The sequence below is a fragment of the Zonotrichia albicollis genome, chromosome 6, assembly GCF_047830755.1.
Source record: "Zonotrichia albicollis isolate bZonAlb1 chromosome 6, bZonAlb1.hap1, whole genome shotgun sequence".
Lineage (NCBI taxonomy): Eukaryota > Metazoa > Chordata > Aves > Passeriformes > Passerellidae > Zonotrichia > Zonotrichia albicollis.
In genome coordinates this window covers 24783881-24804028 of record NC_133824.1, presented here as the reverse complement: position 1 = coordinate 24804028, position 20148 = coordinate 24783881, and the positions used below count along the sequence as shown (strand labels likewise).

General features: G+C 33.0%; 1 protein-coding gene across 7 annotated transcripts in view; it reads right to left on the bottom strand.

Moving 5' to 3' along the window:
* The window catches only part of RYR3 (ryanodine receptor 3), a 193985-nt gene that overhangs the window by 111055 nt on the left and 62782 nt on the right, over positions 1-20148 (bottom strand). For all 7 annotated transcript variants that reach the window (XM_014266442.3, XM_074542790.1, XM_074542789.1 and 4 more), the window contains 10 exons: positions 19750-19824; positions 18799-18955; positions 12675-12848; positions 8765-8886; positions 7370-7538; positions 6167-6305; positions 4582-4677; positions 3699-3817; positions 1128-1261; positions 248-489 (listed from right to left, as the gene is read on the bottom strand). In XM_014266442.3, the coding sequence (XP_014121917.2) occupies positions 248-489; positions 1128-1261; positions 3699-3817; positions 4582-4677; positions 6167-6305; positions 7370-7538; positions 8765-8886; positions 12675-12848; positions 18799-18955; positions 19750-19824 (1427 nt within the window). The remainder of the gene's footprint in view (positions 1-247; positions 490-1127; positions 1262-3698; positions 3818-4581; positions 4678-6166; positions 6306-7369; positions 7539-8764; positions 8887-12674; positions 12849-18798; positions 18956-19749; positions 19825-20148) is intronic.

Here is a 20148-nt window from a genome sequence, read left to right as displayed (position 1 = left end):
AAAATGCCATTCTGCGGTTAAAATCATGAAAACAGGGCAATCTGCTAAAAAGCCTAACTGGTACAATTCAATATTGGCTAATATCTCAGACAAGTAGTCTGCTCTGAACTTCTAAATACCTTCTTGATAACCTGGAGTTCCAAATGTAGCTCACTATGAAATAGCAAGTTATACATACAAAAAAATGGAGGGTAAGCATAGGTAAATGTTAACTGTAAGAATAAGTGGTAGCTCACAAGGCACTCACCAGACCACAGATGAAGGCCGTCAAACCCGAAAGAGTAGAGGTCATCACCAACACCATTGCCTCCCCATCCTTCTCCACCTCCAGGATAGGGGGCATAACCTGAGGTAGAGGCCCATCCAACCCGCAAGTGGGTGGGTTCAGCCGTCAAGAATGGATCAACCTGATCAATTATTAACTCAAAGTACCACTTCTTGTATTGTGCAGAGCCCTCAGCAACACCCAAAAATATGTTTGGTCTTATGCTAAGAAAGAAAATGCAAGCCAGTTAGTGTAAAAATAAAGTGTGACATAGGAATTATGTTGCTGTATAATTGTCCAATTCTCTGTACAAGTATGATATAAGTATAGGTACCCACACTTTGCTTGTAATGTTTTTTTAAGTGAACCACTTTGCATCAATTAATAAACCTGCTGTAGAACCATCTTCTAAGGTAGAGGTTCCATGCTTTGAAAAATTTACAGTCAAAAGAGGAATGACAAGATCATTTACTAAAATCAAAACCAGGAGTGTGGTTGCCAGGAAATCAAGTCCCTCTTAAAACACACAAGAACTTCAGAGTATGTTTGCATATTCTGTTCCCTGTTTTGACTCAGAATCAAGGAGCTTTCATGTTTCCATTTTAGAGCAGCTCTGGTTATGAATTAGCAATTTCTATTTGATCCCAGGCTCTATACAAATGCCATATTTTCAGTAAAAATGTATTTTTTCAGAACTTAATACATACTACATTATCACCTCCCACAGTGTGTTTCTCAATATTGAAAGTTTGAGGATATTTCTTAGGTTATTTTTTTATTCAATTACTTACTGAAGATATGGAAATTCAATTTTTTCTAATATAACAGCAACAATTTTCTCTAACACAACATATCACTATACCTTGTCACATCATTAATCAAACGTGTTTGCAAAAGTAAGTCTCTTCTGGGCAGTAAATTGTCACAGATCAAATTTTGATTGGCACGAACTGCAACTCCATTGCAGACGCAGAGAGAGCAAAGCACATCGAGAACCTTAAAGGAAAAATCAGAAGTAGTAAGACAAAGGCAGCTAGGAGCATACACTATTATTCAGTTGTCAGCTAAATTTACATTCAGAATAGCCTTAAGGGAAGGGATGTAATATACATTATTGTTTTCTATATACTTTTCACATATTTGGACCAAGTGTAGTCTGTACTACTGATAGAGGATATCAAACATTTGTGGAACATAACATAAGAGCACAGGGTTTGAGGATGCATCAGAAACCTTCCTTTAAGAGTCTTTATTCTCATTTTTATCAGACAAAACAGTTAAAACAGCCTTGTGCTAATTCTTAAAGACTTTTTAATGAAATCGCAAAAAAAAAATTGAATTTAAAATTAAATTCCTTGATAAATTTTCTGCAGCCCAAAACAATTCCTGTGCCAAATAAGTGGATAATTCTCAATGGAAATGAGACTGATTGCTTTTTAGTCTCTTCTGGAAACTATGTTTTCAATTTGAGAAATATTCAATTTTTAAATAAGATTAAGGATGCTTTAAAAGCTCACTATAAAGCACAACAGAATTTCAAAAAGAGGTTATTCTGAAACTTCAGATTTCTTTTATTTTCTTTTTTTTTTCTTGAGTCTGAAAATTGAAAGAGATTGATATTATTCTTACAGTGTACTGGAGCAGGAGGTTTTGGAAGAGAAAACACAGTAACATAATGTTGCTTAATACTGAGCAAAGCTGCACACTTTCACAAACAGAGAAACTTCCATGTGTACTTGACCTCTGACAAACAGTCTTTGAGCAAGGAGCCCCAGTGGTCTAGATTGCTACATACCATCTCCACAACACAAGACACATCTTCACACCATTGATTTTGTTATTTCTATTTCTACAATTCCAGAAACAACAGAATATGAACATCATCTTAGCTACTCCTGTTGTCTGACTAGTGAACTGAACACAAACCCACCATTGACAGCTTACACTGCTTAAGATAATATATTTGCTTAAACTCTTTTCTAAGTCCCAGCATTTTCCTTTCTACCACCTCTGCTATTGGGCAGAAACCATCTAGCAGAAGGATAACCATTTAAAGAACCACATAAGCTCTGAGCAGTACTCAGCTGTGAAGCATCTTAGTAGCATTAATGATTACCAGCAGCTCAGACTTTACATGTACACTGTTTAAATAACCTCTGTGAATATGCTGACTCTATTTCTGACAGAAGGCTTTTAATTTAAAAAGGCCTTCAACTCAATAATTTCCAGGACTATTTTACTCATTATTTTCCTTATTTCCTAAATCTCAACAGAATCTCTAATCTAGCAGGAGAACAAGATCTAGTGTCTGTGGAATAACAGATGAATTTATTTCTTCCCACCCACTCTTTAGTACTTGCTGAGGTATAGCCAAAGACACTACAAACAGAAATTAATAAATCCATTACCGAGTATAATTCTTCTCCTGTACACATTTTCTGTTTCTGCTCTAAGTTCTCACTCACTATAAGATCTACATTGAGATGTTTCAAACAAAAGGTTCTTTCTAGGTGACTGGCATAACACAATAATCTTGTTAAAAGATAAAAATATTAAGCTAAACTTACTGCTGTAACTTCAACTTTTTTTCTTATGCCTACTTATATCAGTTCATACTCCTTAACCCTGCTTAAAAATTCTTTTCTCCATTACTGTGTCTGTAGCTGGTTAAGTTCTCTGTATTAGTGATTTACAAGATAAAGTAATTTCAGCTCACAAAAACTTCCTCTGTTCTTCCTCGAGCCTATCGGTTTTTCAAATAAAATTTTAATTGAGGAAGGAAACTCACATCAGAAAATCACACAAAAACCTATATCTTCGTCTGTGTTGTGATGTCATCCTGGTCGCAGCCAGAAACTCTGTTCACCTTCTTCTATCATAATAAATTGCATATGGGTGTCTAAATTAATTTCATCCAGTATATCTTCTGGAAACTCAGGGGTTTTTTCTTTCTTCAGAACACCTGTGTTTTCAGATATTTGGATTATTTTTCTGATTTCTCAATTTATTTATTTTCTTTTCTGCTGCTATTATTATTACTCAAGTTAGGAATGATTTTGCAGGATATAGTTCTCTGTATCTGTGGATGCAATGGTAGTCCACCAATTCTCCAGAGCCCTGAACCACAAAGCAAGCTATTCTGCCCACTTTCTTACAGCTACCAGAATACTTCATTTTCTCATCAAATCCAATGTTCTGACTGGTTACCAATATTTCTTAACTGCTTATTTCTCATACAAATTTTTGGTATTTGAAAATTGCTGAAAAGCATTTGTATATTAAACATTCTTTTAATCTCAATAAAGAAATTTTGCAAGTGTACTTTAAAGTTATTTTATTCCTTTAAAGGTTTTAGAAAGAAATATTTCTCATCCTTTTTCCCCCACAAAATATTGTAAGATTAACAGTACATTCTTAGTTTTTCCAAACATACCTTGTAATTGCGCCCATGTTTATCCAACAGTGAAATAATGGATTTGATGTGTTCCTCAGATATTAGATTTAAAGCTTCTGGGCTTTCAATCAAGATGCAGTGCAACACTTCCAAAATACCTACATGAAGGCCACAGAAACGTTGTCATTAAATCACTCTCATTACTGAACACAACCTAAAAGCTCAGTAAAGTAATATCTTACAAGATGGTATGGTTTCTCTTGCCTAAAAAGAGAACTAAACAACTTCTAAGGAGTAATGATATGAACATGGTACATTAGGAATAAATGCATCATTAAAATGCTAATTTCTCATTTCTTTTGAATATAGCCACAACTTCAAAATCACTTGAGAAATTTGATAGATTAGCTCCTTCTTTTCAGTGGAAGATGTAAAGGGAATACTGTATAGTATATTAATGTTTTGTTGAATACTCCACTGTAAAAAAAAAAAACCTATAAGTTACATCTATATGGGGTTCATATGCATGCCACAAATACATGTAATTTCATAGTACACCACTCTTGATACTGTTTGACCCAACCCCTTAATTCATCAGGGTCACATTCAGCACTGACTGGATATAGTATTGTACATAACAAATGTATTGAAGCAAAACAATGTCATATGAGTGTCTCTTTTAATATATTACTTTACCCATTTAAAATAACCAAACAAACAAAAAACAAAACAAAACAACCAACAAAAAACCAAATTCAAAATAAGGAAAAAAGCAAACAAAAAAATCTCACCAAAAAATCAAACGAGCACAAAGAGTGTGTTTGTTTTCTAATATGTGTTGGCTTCAAGGAAAACTGCTTTGTAAATAATGTAAAACAGGCATTGACTGATAGTTAATTTACATTGTAAAGGTGAGTCTCACCTGAAGAAGATTCTAATCTGTCCAATTTACTGATTAGCCAATCAAGGTTACAGGAAAATTGAGCACAGTTGTTTCTGTTGCCACGAATGAGAGCAGCTGGAAAAAAACACAAGGTATCATTTTATAACAGCAGATTTCCATTTTAAATCAACAAAGTTTATTATATGTATTTTAACACAATTTTTAGAGTAACTCAATAAAACAATGAACAGACAAGTCCATTTATGTTACCATAATAAAGAATTGGAATTTCCACTACTTTGAATATCAGTAACCTACATAATTTCTAAGGAGCACATAATTTTTGAAACTGAAGAGGGTCTCCTGGATAAACAAGAATCTCAGCAAAAAAAAAAATTGTTTATGTTTTATTTTGTTGCTAAATATAAATAGAAGTTGGCCAACGCCCTTGCTTGATGTCAAGCGCGGTCATGATCATGGGGCTGAAACTTTTGTTTTTCTGTTTCTTCCTACCAAGTGTGGGAAGATCATATGCAGAAGTTTGAGTTCAAGTGCAGATTAGGCATATTGGTGTTTAGTTTTCCTTCTTGATAACAATGTTGTAGAATGCACAGCTTTTAGTCTTTCAGTAGTGCAGACTGCACTTTGAAAGTTCATCAACATTCAAGTCTCTCAAGAAATATTGTTCATTTTCTTCCTTCTAGAAGTCATAGATCATAGGGGGGAAAAGAGTAACAAAAAAGACATATTTTGTATTCAATTGTCAATGATTTTTATTATGAAGCACAAAAAATATTACATTAGAACCACCATGTTCAAAATGTACTGGCAGATGAAAATCAAGATAAAATCTGAAAAAAAGTCCACATAGTATAGAGAAAGCTTCTTTTCATCCTATTTTTCTTTAAACTCATAAGACTGTAGTAAAATGCAGCCAGTGGTAGCTTTCTAGTTTCTAAGGCAATGAGATTTCATTAGAAGCACCTGCATTTCTGTTCTATGTGAATAACCTCATGCTTCAAAACACTTCCCTTGGTTTCTTTTATTCTTGCCCTGACTCTCAACTTCCTTGTTTCACTATGGATCAGGACTACCTTCCTTTGTGATGAAAGTATAATGTATTTAATCTCCATCAGAAGACAAGGCTCTCCTAAATGAGGAATAATGTAAACTAGGTATCAAATAAGAAATTTAAATACACATATACATACTTGTTCTGCTAAATAATTACGGTCATTCTACATGACAGAAGTAGTTTATTCTTGAATAGCAGTGCTCTAGAAAATCTGGCCTTGATACTGAAAAAAACTGGTTTACAGTTTTTCTAATTTTTAAAATTATAATTCACATCTGTTTGCATAACACAGGTACAATTAAAATTAAAAAAAAAAAAAGTTTTGACATGCTTCACAAAACTTTTTCCTGGCTGAGGTCTAATTTTCTGATGTATCATTGCTCAAGAAACTCTATTTAGCAGTAACTATATGTAAGAAATTCTGTAATTTACAGAATAAACAGAATAATACTCAAAGTATTCTTTGGTGGTGAGGCACCAGGTAGGATTCCATGCTACTGGGGCACTCTGGGGTTTTTTTTTACTTTAGAAGGTTTTTGAAGAACTTACCTAACAATTTGTAAAGGAGATTCAAAATTTCTTTCCATGATGTACCACCATGTTCTTCTCTTGCAATTCCTGCAAAATGAGCTGCGCTGTTGTAGTCATTTAGGCGATCAATGCAATTTAGAACGAGAGCCAGCATTCCCTAAACACATATGAGAGAGGAAAGTGGACTGAACATGAAAAAGCATTGGTCATTGTTTCATTAAAGACTTTTTCCTGTATAAATTGGAAGGCTGCATTATCTTAAATTAAGAAAATCCCAAACAACAAACCAATTGCTCTTAAAATATTTGAATATGTATTTTTCTGTATAAAAATAATTCATTTTAGAGAATGATTCCATATGGTTCCTTACACAAGTAAGTATTATGAAAAATAAGGAATAAACACCTGAAAATTATTTATATTTATTCCTTATGATTTATAAGGAATAAAAACCTAAAAGCTTTTTCAATTTTTAAGGACATTCTTTTTTACATAAAATCTCCTTTGCATAAGGAAAAAAATGCTTTAAATTTAGATAAAAAGGCATCTTCATTGATGAAAAAAGATGAAAGTTTTGCTATCCAATAAAATATCTGTAAACCAAAGAGTTTTAAATACTACAAGGGATTTGTAACTTCACTTTGATTGCATACTCAAACAGTATTAAAAACCTAGAAGCAAGTCAAATGTGTCCAAACACATCATAAAATATGTTTAGTAATTCTACAAATATTAAGTTATTCCATTTTCAGAGAGGAGCAATTCAACAATTATATAATACATAGCTTTCTCTAAAACTGGCATTCTTAGAATTTCTAGAGGTAAAAAAGTTACAGGCAGATTTACAGGACAGAAAAGACATCAGAAATAACATGCATTATTGACCCAGGTTTTATCATTCATTTGGAGCATCCAGGTTGCATAACTTCATGGAGAGAAAATGAAATTTTAGTAAAATAGGATATTTTTAAAGATGCTCAGAAGTATTAAGATCAAATTTTATGACAGTGTGTGACTTGTGACAAGTTTATACACTTTTATATATACTTATATGTATATATATACTTACATATATATATATATATATATATATATCAGCTGGGAACATTACATTATAGATCATATGCATATATCTAGATGATAATATAAATTCATCTAAATTTCTCTCAAAGTCTGTGAGACAATCCACTTAAAAGAATGCAAAAATCCCTTTCTCTGTACCTCTTCTTTGAATAGATTTTGTCTGTTTTTGAGTGAGCGAAGTTTGTTTTGCTTGTCTTCGTGTTGCAGGTCTTCTTCGGGAAGCTGGAAGTAAGTGATCAGGTCTTGCAGAGTCTGAGCCATCTCCTCAACAGGCAGGGCGCTGGGTGACAGTGCTCTGTTGTTTCCACTATGGAAAACAACAAGACTGGCAGCATTAATCAATTTCCCTCTGTAATTTACAGTATTATGCGGCAGCCTATTCTCTTTTGGTACCTAAATCAAGTCTTGTTACATGTATGACATGTGAATATAAGCAATGGATGATCCAAACTGAACATCATTCAAATATCTATTATTTGGCTGTCCAGCACTCAGAGCTTCCTGAGTGGAATCATATTTCTCTTTCTGTGCTGATATAAAAACAGAGAGTGGGGTTTTTTGAAAAGAAAAAAAAAAAGTAGAAGCAATGTAATTCAGCAAAAAGACGAAAAAGAGATTGAAGTTCTTTTTCTACAGTAATTGATTTTCTTTAGATACTTTAAATCCCACTAAAGGTGCGATGGCACAATATTAGGAGCAGTTATTGAAGCTATACACTCACAGCCTTCTGGGAAAAGAGCACAAAGTAGCAGGTAATCCTAACCACAAATTAGATCTTTTGTATCTATTTTATACAGTAAATAAAAAGGGTGGGATTTAAAAATAAAAAGCATTTCAGGAAATCTGGTGTCAGTAAAATAATGTCTTTTTCTGTATAAGTATTTTCTCAACATTATGTAATAATCCAGTTTTCCACAGCCTGACTACTATAAATAGCATCATCTAGCAGGCACTGACTGCTGGCAAAGGTGGCTTTGTTTTATATCCTCAGCCCAAGAAATATAAAGGAGCGGTGCAGGTTCTTGAGATACTGAAGTAATAATGTTTTAAACACAGGCTCATATGATGAGCAAATAATTAATTAAAAACTCCTTTTTCTTTATTTTTTATCAAATATTTCATCAAGTATTACAAGGGTGAACCCTTCATCACCATAATTAAAACTTCTGCCAAGCACTACAAAAGAATAGTTTCTTCAGTAGAAAATACATTCTTACAGATTTAATTACACAAAGTTCTAGGTATCATTGAATACTCACTAACAGAATAAGACTAAGATCAGTTAGCATGTTTTTTCAACCTGGATTACTATCCAGCTTGCTTCTGGCTTCAAGGTATTAGATTTCATGTAAATAATCTTACGTAAACTGTTCTGTCTATTTAATGGCATTACTAATCAAAATTTCAAATTTCAATAACTAAAAATATATTTCTATCAGCTTCTAAATTCAAACACTTGAAAGCAGGACATAAGGATTCTCTTAGAGAAATTCTTATCATTTCAGAATACTTTAAAACCAGGGTAACAATTACCTTATGAAGTGGCTGAATAAGCTTGTAGTATTGCGAATGATTCGAGCAGCCTGGGATTCCTCGCGCTGGCATCTTTGTAATGTGAGACCATCGTCCATGTGACCTTCTTGATGTAATATAACCTATTAGGAGTCAGGAATTATCACAATAATTACTTTAAAACACTTTTTGCTTTTAAATTTTTTAAGTTTATTTCAAGACTGCGCTGAAAAAGGTAATTTGCATATATACAGATATGTTAACCACTTTATCTAGACACCCATTAAATAGCTACAAGTTTATCAGTCTCACATGTTATTCAGACAAGACAATGTAATGTATTTTTATTCTTCCACAATCTATTTTAAAAGATACTCTTAAAAAACATTTTCAAGATGTTACAAAAAATGTCATTTTTTTCTATATTCTAGCTCTTAGGGAAAGAGGAACTTCACTTTCTTAAGCATCATTTATAAAAGGATTTGTGCTTTAAGACTATTGACAAGAAAAATCAAGCTGGAGTGACAAACAAATATAACAATCCTGCTACAGGAGCAATACTGTTTATGAACAACTTCTGATTCATTTAAATATTTCTACACAATATGTTGTATTCTTATCTGAACCAGATAAGAACATCATGTGAACTTCAAGCAATAACAGAGATCCTTTGGTGGGATTTTAATCTTTCACTTTGAAAAAACACACAAAGTCACAGAAATCTAGCGTCACTTTTAGGTGTCAGAAAAACAAGTCTGGGTCATTTTGAGTCATTAAAATCCTACATCAATTTTGTTTGAAGTAAATGTGAGTTATCCTGCTTCTTTGCTGAAGAGGCAATCTACTGAATTCTCCACCAAAAAAAATGTATCATTTTAGTTTTGAGTTAATAAAAAATTGCAACTCACGTTCCCAGTTACCAGAGTAATTCTGAGGGCATGAATAGTTAACAAAGAAACAAGTAATGTTATACAGGTGGTTGCTGCCACAAATGGGAAAGTTATTTACCAACAGCTTTTGTTCCTACTAGCATATAGGTGTATCAAAGCGCTGGAAAGTGATGATTTTCTATATTTGGCAGAATCTACACTACACATGTGCTCTGTTCCTTCAAACATGCTGAGTTTATCTGGACAGCAGAATCCATGGAAATATGGATGGAGAAGATTGGGAAGATATTTTTTAATTATTACATTAATAATATTTTTTTAAAGGAGAGTAGTTTAAAACTTGGCCATCTTTCATCTTTTTTCAGATACTTCTTTATACAGAATCACCCTGTGGGTGACTTTGCTAGATTAATTATTACTGTTTCCATGGAGAAGGTCCTGAGGTCGTGAAACTGAAAAGTAAGTGAAGTTCTACTCTTCCCATCACAAAACTAGTAAGAAAAACATTTGACAATTAAAGAATGTGTCCTCAGGCCATCGTGTGTAGCTCCAGATTTTGGAGCGACAGGAATGAAAATATTTGACAAATAGAGTACTAAAGTTGTCATGTCTTGCAAAATAATTGCACCTTTATTATTGTGGAGTAGATATGCACTCTTCTTCCTAAGCATCCAGTGTGGATGAGGGAAAAGTCTTTTAGAAGGACATAATTTTCCTATTTTTCTGACAAACAAAAGCAAAAAAAACCAAAAAACCCAAAACCTAACCAGAGAATGAATAAACAGCCCAAACCTCAACTAAATCATCCAGAAACATCACAATGACAGGAAAGTGCTATTTAGAATTCCAGTAAGTACATCACAGGGAGAAGCATCCAGCACTGGCTACATCAATTCCTCAGATGAAACCCTTCTCTGCATGTACAAAGGGGCATTTGGCACTGCCTTGCTGGTAGAAGTACAGCAAGGCACAGACCAACACTGTGAGCAATGGGCTCCAGAGTGAGGATCCAAATCACGCAGCATGTGTGTTTTTCTGTTCCCTGAGCTCTAGCATTTTGGAGCTCTACAGGAGTTCACTGCTTGCACAAAAGCAAACTAAAATGATAGACATCCATCACTCACTGGACGGTGAGGGATGTTGTCTACAATACTGATGTAATCACAATTACCTGGCAAAATCTTGAATCCTTGGTTACCACAATCTCAGAGAGAGAGACAAGAAATATAAATTCTGGCAGAAATCATGCAAAACAAGCCTCACAAATTATACCAGAATTTCTTACATATTTTTAGTATAATAATTAGATACATGAAATTACACCAAAGCCAAACAACAGAAATTTTTACTTTACAGAAATTTTTAATATTTTATAACAGAACTAATCTTATAGTTGTTTTCTTTTCTCTATGGCTTTACAGAAGCTGATGGTGACAACAGCTAGGTTATGTCAGAAAAGCATCCTTTGCCTCTTGCAAAAGCAGGGTACTTCTCAATCTTCCTAGGGATAATGAGTCATGTTGTAAAAAGTGCAGGCCAGCTTCAGAAAGAATTACAGTGAGTGAAAGTGAAAATCGCCTGACACAATGACAGAGGATGAATACCAAGCAATTACTTCAGTTCTAATGTACAAAAATTAATTTTATATGAAATTTAAAGTGATGTATACATCAAATTTCTTACAAGATTATAGCCTAGTGACATATATTGCAGGGTATGAAAAACTGTTTCTTGCCTTCACAGGACTATCAACTGCATGAAGCTAGAAGGTTTGGATTGTCTTCTGTTTGAAGGCACTTAACGAGACAGCATTTCCCAGCTGAGAGGGCAACAAAAGATTTGAAGTCTTTGAACATGAAGGAAACCATTTCAAAGGAGAATAAAAGTGACAGGCAATTATGGAGGTTCTTTTAGTCCCTTGCTGCTGAGCAGAAAACTGGAGAAAAAAATACTGAATGCCATTCTTCATTGAGAACAGAGGAAGAATCTACACATTGCCTTTTCAAGAAGTAAAATTGAACCTTCTGAGGAAACAGAATGACATAGCCAGTTGTGGCATGTGAAAGGAAGCGGCCATCATTGCGTGGTTTAATTTTTTATCAAGAAAATTCTATATGACTGGCATTTAAAGAATTTCTCTGATCAGCCAGATTGCTGAGAAGTGAAGGGGTTGGGCACCTCCTGCCCATTGATGATGACCATGTGTGCTGCCTATGAATAAATGGGATGTTCCCGGGGAGTGTGAGCAGCACCTCATTGTTCTGTACTGCTGTGCTTGTGTATGGGTACTCTCCTATGAATGTACATGTGTGCAAGTAAGTAAAGAAGAATTCCAGCTTCTTTTCAGTAATGACTTTTTTTATTTTTTTCTTTTTCATGTTCTAATGCTGGGTTTAAATTGTGAAAATCTACAAATAGAGAATAATGGTAATGATGAAGCTATGTGAAGCTAGTACCAAACCCCATAACACTGGATGATATATGAACATAATATTTGAAAATATAACAAGTCATATGCCACTACTTAAGAATATAATTGTACCCTAAAATCAAAAGACTGAGAGAAAGACCTTCTTGATGTCACATCACAATTACATCTAACATTTTGGGAGGAAATTATTCTCCAGTATCCCTTTAGAAACTTGATTATTTTCTAAGGCCCTTTCTTAAGTGAAAAATTTAATTGCCAATTCACATAATACACCTAATCTAAAATATCTGAAACACTAGTGAATGTTAGATTACTTATTAGTTTACACCAGTTGCAACAGTTACATTTAGATTTGAAATAATTATCAAAACCAGGAATTTCTGTCTTTTATGGGTGTAAAAAATAAAAATTGAGTACAAACTAATAATTTCTTCTGAGAATAAAAGTAGTTAAATACATTTCTTAATGACAAAGTTTTTCTTCAATTACATGATTACATTACTATCCAGCACTGTTTTCACTTTCAGAGTGAAATATTCACATTTTCAATATTAAAAAAAAAAAGCCACAAATTTATTTCACAAGTAAATAAAAAAACCCCAAACATTACCTTTCTTTTCAAGGGGCCTAAACGTGCTGATTTAGCATCCTGTGCTTTGTAAGTCAGCCATAAGGCAGTGGCCACATGTTGGACAAAACAGATCGAATCTCCATACTTTATTTCTGGGACTCCCATTCCATCAATGTCACGTTTGAGACTAGATTCCTGCTTTTCTTTCAGCTCCTAAGGAGATAAAATAAAGTTGGTATTTAATCTCTGTATTGGAATAGGATAAAGCATTGAATTCTACACTGATACATATTACAATACTGAACAACATTTATGCTATTTATGTTGTTAAGATGCAGCTAAATTTCAATTCACATAACATCAGCTTCTATCCAATTAATCTTTCAGACTGTGATTAAAAATAATATAAAATCTGAAGCATCATTTTCACTGAAGCAAAAAAAAACAAGTCAAATCCATTATAGTGGATTAATACAAAAAAAAATTTAAATTATTATCTTATCCTATTCAATAACATTTTAACAGTCTGTAGTATTCTATGTAGCCAAAATTTTTGAATTTTAGCTTAGACATGAAAAAGAAAAATAAACCTGTTTTGCAATGTAGCTAAAATATTTTTATGCTGAATTTTTTTCTTTATTATTTGTATATACAAGTACATGCTTTGCTTAGACTAATGCCTCTACATTGAAAAACTGAAAGAAAAGAAAATATTCATTATTTTGAAAGGACAATTTGGCTTTTATATTTACTTTACTTTTGCTCATCTCCATTTTTTACATTTATTTATATAAATAAATAAATAAATAAATAAATAAATAATGTTTTTATTTTTCCACTTTGTAAGAAGATTTGGATTCTTTCAAACCTCTTTTAAAGGCATTGCTCAATGCTTGGCTGGAACACCCATTCTTTAAGCCAAATATTTTTTTTAATCCCATTATTCTTCATTTACAACTGGGGATTTTAAGGCTTCAGCACTTTAAAAAAAAGTAGCTGTCTTTTAAAAAATGAATTCAGGAATAAGAATAGAATTATGCTGCAAAGTTTGTAACAGCAAGTCATGGATTCATGTGATTGTCCTGGTTCTATATGTATGACAAGCTTTTTTTATTTCATTTCAGTTTATATAATGTTCAACATCTGGGGAGCAAACAGGAGTTGTATTATATCTATGCTAATCTGCTTTTATTTATATGTAATTTAACTGTCACATTTCAACAATAATTTCACTTGAAAGAGGTAACATTATAATGCCAAGGTGAAGGTGAATGAAATTACATGACATTCCTTGGAGCTACCATTTCATTGCCAAGACAATGGGGAAAACATGTCACATCATATTTGTGTGGACTGTACTGTCACTACAGAAAAATATGAACTATTTCAATACATATTTGCAGTGAAGAAATTAAATGAAAAATACAATCAAATTCACTGTCAACAATTTATTGTTTGTCTTTACATCAAAACCTGAAGATAAACTTTTTTCTTCACATATTGTGTCTGCATCAACAACCAAGCATCAAGAAACACTTCAGATAAAAAAATCATAGTGTGGTAAGAAGTAATCCTAATTAGGTTACTTTTTTGAAAAAATTGAGAGATACTGATCCCTTTTGAAAACACTAAACATAGTGAAAAACCCCAATTTTTTCCATTTCAGAAATAAATTTTTAGAATTATTTTAGGGGCCGGAAGGCTGTTTTCACTCTGAAAAATACACCACAAATTCTTCTTCATCATGTTTTGCTCTTTGCACTCTGTCCAGCTTCTCTTAGGACTTCAGCCAAGTAATTTGATCATAGTGTGCAAAGTCACGGTGTATTTTACAACAGCTGAAAAGTCTCATCAGATAAAGATTACTGGGGGAGAAGAGGGGAAAAAACCTTCTCTTATCTAGATATTTGTACATATCTTAACAGTAAAATATCCAAACAATTTGGCTTTTAAAATCCTCTTTTCACAGCCTAGTCTCAGTTTAACTCCCTCAGGCTATGAATTAAATCAAAGAAAAAAAATCACATCATGGGCCTAGAAGGTCGCAAAGGAAAAAAATGCCAACAACAACAAAAAATACCCCAAACCAACCAAACAAAAAAAAAAGATGGAATGAACAAAGGAATTTGAGGGCATAGCTGTCAAAAATGATATTTTCAAATGGTGTTTAATATACTAGAGGAAGGGCAAGAATTAGAAAGAGAGAAAGAATCGATTCCTACGTGATAAAAGGAATATGAGGAATAGCAATGTGAACAGAACAAATAAATTCAACTTTCTTTACAGAGACTTTACAATAATAAAAAAACAGGGGAAACATTTTTGCCACTTTAATGGCTTGTTTAGACAGTCCTAAGAATGGCAAAACAAATTGTCTGCTGAACTCTTACTAAATCTAACTTTCATGAGCTAATTAAAGTTTTGTCTTTTGATATACCACACTGTTATTGTGCTAAAAGTATAGCCATAGATACTCCAATACAACAAAAGAAAAAGATAAAAGGTCTACAGATATAAGAGCCTGCTAGTGGCATTATTGTACCCTGTACAATTTGCTTTATACATTTGTACATTCCAGTAGACAAAAAAAAAAAAACCAACAACTTTCATTTCACCTTTTATTTTCTCTTCCCTTAAAAAATAAGTAGAAAAAAGGGTTTAATACTGCATTTGAAATGCAGTGCTTACTAGGAAAATATAATTATGAAATATTAACTTAAAAATAAGAACTGGAACTTTTAGAGACAAACGTAGGTAAAGGCCCTTGCAATACCTATGATTACAAAACCAAATTAAACTTTATGATTACTACCATACTATTACGACACTCTAATGCCATGTTGAGTCCCTAAGACAGCTACATGTTGGCAGTAATATTAAAATGATATCAAATCCTTCTGCATGAGTCATCTATGACTTTTTAATGTGTCAGAATGTTACTTACCAAGACTACAGCAATAACTTGTTAAGTGTAAATTGTACGTACCATCACAAAAATAAAATATGAAATCTCAAATATTAATTCTGGCCTACACAAATTAAAATAAACAATTATTTTTAAATATGCTCTTGTTTCCACTGTGCTTAGTCTCAAGGAAATTTGTAAGCAGACCCAAGACTCTCCTCAGCAGTGTATACTGAGCCAAGTACTGTGCTGGAATGAGAACATCCCATTTCAAAACAGGATTCCATCTGGTGTAGAGAAACTGCTGTCTCTGTTGTCACAAGGCATTACAGATCTGTTGCCTTAAAATACAAAGGTTGACATTTTAAAACTTGGTCAAATGTAAGCTCTATATTAAAAACAATATAAGATATAATTTGGAGGGGGAGGTGGTCCATCAATTTCTGATGCTTGTAAGATTAGTTTGCAGCAATTAGGAAGCAAAACAGGCATGTATTACATATGTTATTTTCAATGAAATTATCATCATAATGTTCTTTAGCATATACCTTAACTTCATTTAAACTTCCCTTCTTTTCTTAGTTAGTAAAAAAATGTTAAGGTAAGCTCTAATCTGATTTTTTTAATTTAAAATTAGTGTTCCAATTTCCAGTGTTCTCCATCAAAAGAAAAAAACAGTAAGAGAAAATACACTATGAATGCAATCATGGGTTTGGACAAGCAAGGAACACACAGATTGCTGAAGTGGAATATAACAGCATTGAGGAAGAAGGTGCTTTTTCAACAAGAGGGTCTCTATAACAACTGCTGGAAAATGTGACTATTTAATTCATGTGTTACACGCTCCTGGGTAGCCTTGAGGATTTGTATATCCAAATAGCTCTGCTTTCTGGCAAAGATAATTTTTTTTTTTTACAGAACCCTTTTGCTGGCTTCCAAACTGGAAAGGATACCACAACAAAGAAATGTTTCATTTCCTTTTGGATACTCAGCAGCAATGCTTATTGTAAGCAACCTGGTCTGAACTGGTGTTGACCCTACCTGGAGCAAAAGGCTGGACTAGATGGCTGCCCAAGGTCCTTCTCAATCAGAATTATTCTACTCGTCTAAGGGATGGAGTGCTGTCAACAGACAGATATCCAGCACCCTACTTTTAAGAATCTGTACACAACTGGAATGAAGACATTAGACAGATACCTTGAAATTTCCCTGCATTCATGCCATGCTAAGGTACATGCGAATGAAAAGGTTTCTTCATTGAGATAATGAACCAGTAAAATGTTTACAAGTACACATATGCAGAAATTAAGATAAAATAACCTGCATATATATATATATATATATTTTTTTTTTTTTTTTTAGTCTATCTATTACTTCTATGGTCCTTTTTCTCCTCAGTCTGTGTGCAAGCAGCACTTTGCTTTAAGAGCCATTTTCTTCTTACAGTCCAAGTCAATCTTTGGGGTTTATTCCCTTCCCAAACATCACCTTTCTTTCTTCAGAAAAAGTTACCACTGCTCACTCCCCTCACCTTTGGAAACACTAGTGTCTCCACTCATGGGACAGTGGAGGTCTTACACACCCAAACAATAATTAACAATTATTTTCTTGGCACCAAATTCATACTCTATCATGAGGTAAAAAAATTATTTTCTGTATAGGACAGCACAAATGAGACATGATGATGAGACACTGAGCTTGGATTTAAATAAAAATGTACAACCATATTATGTATAAATACAGTAGGCATGCATAATCAATTACTACTGTACTTCAGCTTAGTCATTTTGGGCACTGCACTTAATTTCACTAGTGGGCCTTTGAAGCACACTTCAACTAAAAGAGTAAGAAAATCAGGCATGTTTACTCAACATAACATAAATAATTTTATGAATGTGCATACATAACCACTAAATTTACATACTCATTTAAATTTACTTGTAAATTTACTCGTGTAAATTTACATATACATTTATAGGCATAGATCAAAATATTGGAAAACAGCAGGACAGCTGGTGTCCAGTTAGGCAGTGAGTACATCAGACGAATTTTAACTCAATATTTAATCAGCAACTGTGGCACTCCTGTGATACTCACCATTCTTACCAATGATTTTCCAATAATGGCAAAAAATTACATCTGTAATAAATGCTCCAGCACAACATCATATGTACAATCTATTGTGCATAGCCTTTACACTGAATAAAAAATGAAAAACTATGTTGTAAGTAAATCTAAGCAATCTAATAAAATTTCCTGATAGTTTTTCAATTATTTTAATTGGTCAAAATAAAAATTCATGAAGTACCATATGCAGTCACACTAATAAACACTGATATTTTTAAGATGTTAAAAAGATGTATTTGACTTATTATACTAACAAAAGTCTAGCATTTGTCAAGACTCTTACTGTTATATTTTATCTAGCTATAACTAGTTTCAAAGACTCTTTTTCACTTTGGGATTTCTTTTTTCTTAATGATCATATAGCATTCAGAATTATGTGGAAAATTTAGTGCTTTTTTAGTTAATAAGAAACTCCATTGTAACAGTTATGGCAACTATTTATAAGTAAAATCATGAAAGAACATAAAAACTTTCAATCATCTTTGATTGTAAAACTTTTCACATCCTGGGGAAAAAAAAAGTTATTAATTTTGCCTACCTCCATAATCATTCTTCATTTTCTCTCCCTTGTAATGTTTTTCCAGCTGGAAATAATGAAAAAGCTAATAACATGCAATTAGCAGCTCACTAAAGAGCATAATTTGAAAACATATGGTTTAGAAATCACTGCCATATTTGCCTTACATTTAGGAAAAATTTGATTGAGTTCAGTTCTTATCAGCACACTGCATAAAGAATAGCAACTGAAATGAACTAAATTGAATTCAATTATGACAGATAGAGTTGGAACATGTAACACTCTAATGAGATTCTATCCAACTAAAATAATTCTATAATTATTAAAGTATTCACATTAAACTACCATATCTTGCACTGTATTTGGGTTTAATCTACTTTTTTAAAACTGGCTACAGTTTAGTTTATTCTAAAGTTTGTCAATCACCCTTATTTTTCCTCCATGAAACCTTTGTTATTCTTGATACAGATTGTTTACATTTGACTTTAAATGCACAATCCCTAGCATTAACTTCAATTTAAAAATTACAAGTAATTTATACCACTGTTGAAACAATTCAGATTTAGTGTTTGAGTGCTCCACATTCAGAACAAATTTGCATTGTTTTTATTTACCTTTGTTGCTCTAAAACAAAAGGCTGTGGATGCTGTGTCTGATTTTTCTCTGTCTAATATTACTACTCCTTCATCCTCATTCAGAGCCAAGTATTTTCCTGTTGTAATGTGTCGAAGACGAAAAGGCTGCCCCCATCTGATGTTACTTCCACTCCAGCTAAACATAAGAGACATCAAAAATAGTTGAAGTAAGTAGAACTAGAATTTTTTCTTTAGGTTTTAAAGGATGTTCAGAAAATAGAGTATGCTATATATATATGTATATATTCGTTTTTTGGTTCTGATTGCAATACTTGCATTTCATCAGATGCAGAACTGTTAATTCATTTGCAAAGGGAACCCTGGAAAGGAGTATGGGTGTCCATAAAAAATCCTATGTGTGTAAATCAACTACTGTCTTTTAGTTGACTGACTAAACAAATTAAACCTAAGTGGGGACTTACGCAACATCTGTGTTAGCTAAGAGAGTATTTCACTTACAAACACACTTAGGGTAAAACACATAGTTCAGATGGCCATCAAAGGCCACACACACTCTTATGAGATATATTGAAATTTCACTTGCAGGGAAATAACAGACATATGATCACATAGGAAGGAGATAATCTTTAACAAACCCCAAAAAACAAGAAATACAGAAGGGGTAAGTATTATTCCTCTTATTTCCACTCATGCTTATAAAACTCCCAGTAAAACTAGGAATGCATTTTGCTTTTGAAAAGAAGTGATGCTTTAAGTACACATATCTCATATGGAGTGCTGCTTTTGATATGGGAAACAGAAAAAAATCTATTCTATCACAGTACATTGCTTTTTATTATTGACACAGAGCCTACTAACACATATCATGAAGTGGGGCAAATATATATTCTGTATTAAGGGTCTGTAACAATCAAATTTCTATTAATATAACAAAAGTTGCTAACCAATATATAACAAAAAGTTGCTAACCTTATTCGAAGGGGTTCTACTCTCCACAATGATCTTGCTCGAATGCCAGCTCCTCCAGTTTCATAAAATACTTTCCTACAGAAAAGATTCAGAAGGCCATCTTATGTTTATTTGTGCTTGTATAGTATTTATAACTTCTCTGGAAACTGTACATGACTCACTACTTTTCCCCCAGTAAATAAATGTCATTGAATACACAGAAGATTCCTACTCCTCAGTGAAACTATGATAGATAAACCAAAAGTCCCAGGTAAATTAGATTGTTTCCATTAAGGTAGTCTGTCTCAGGAGCTGATAAAATGTCTAGCCTTGAAAGTGGCTGGGAAACTATTCCTGCCATTTAATCAGCCATAAAAATATGTAATTCCTACAGTTCTCAAGATATTAATCTACAATAAC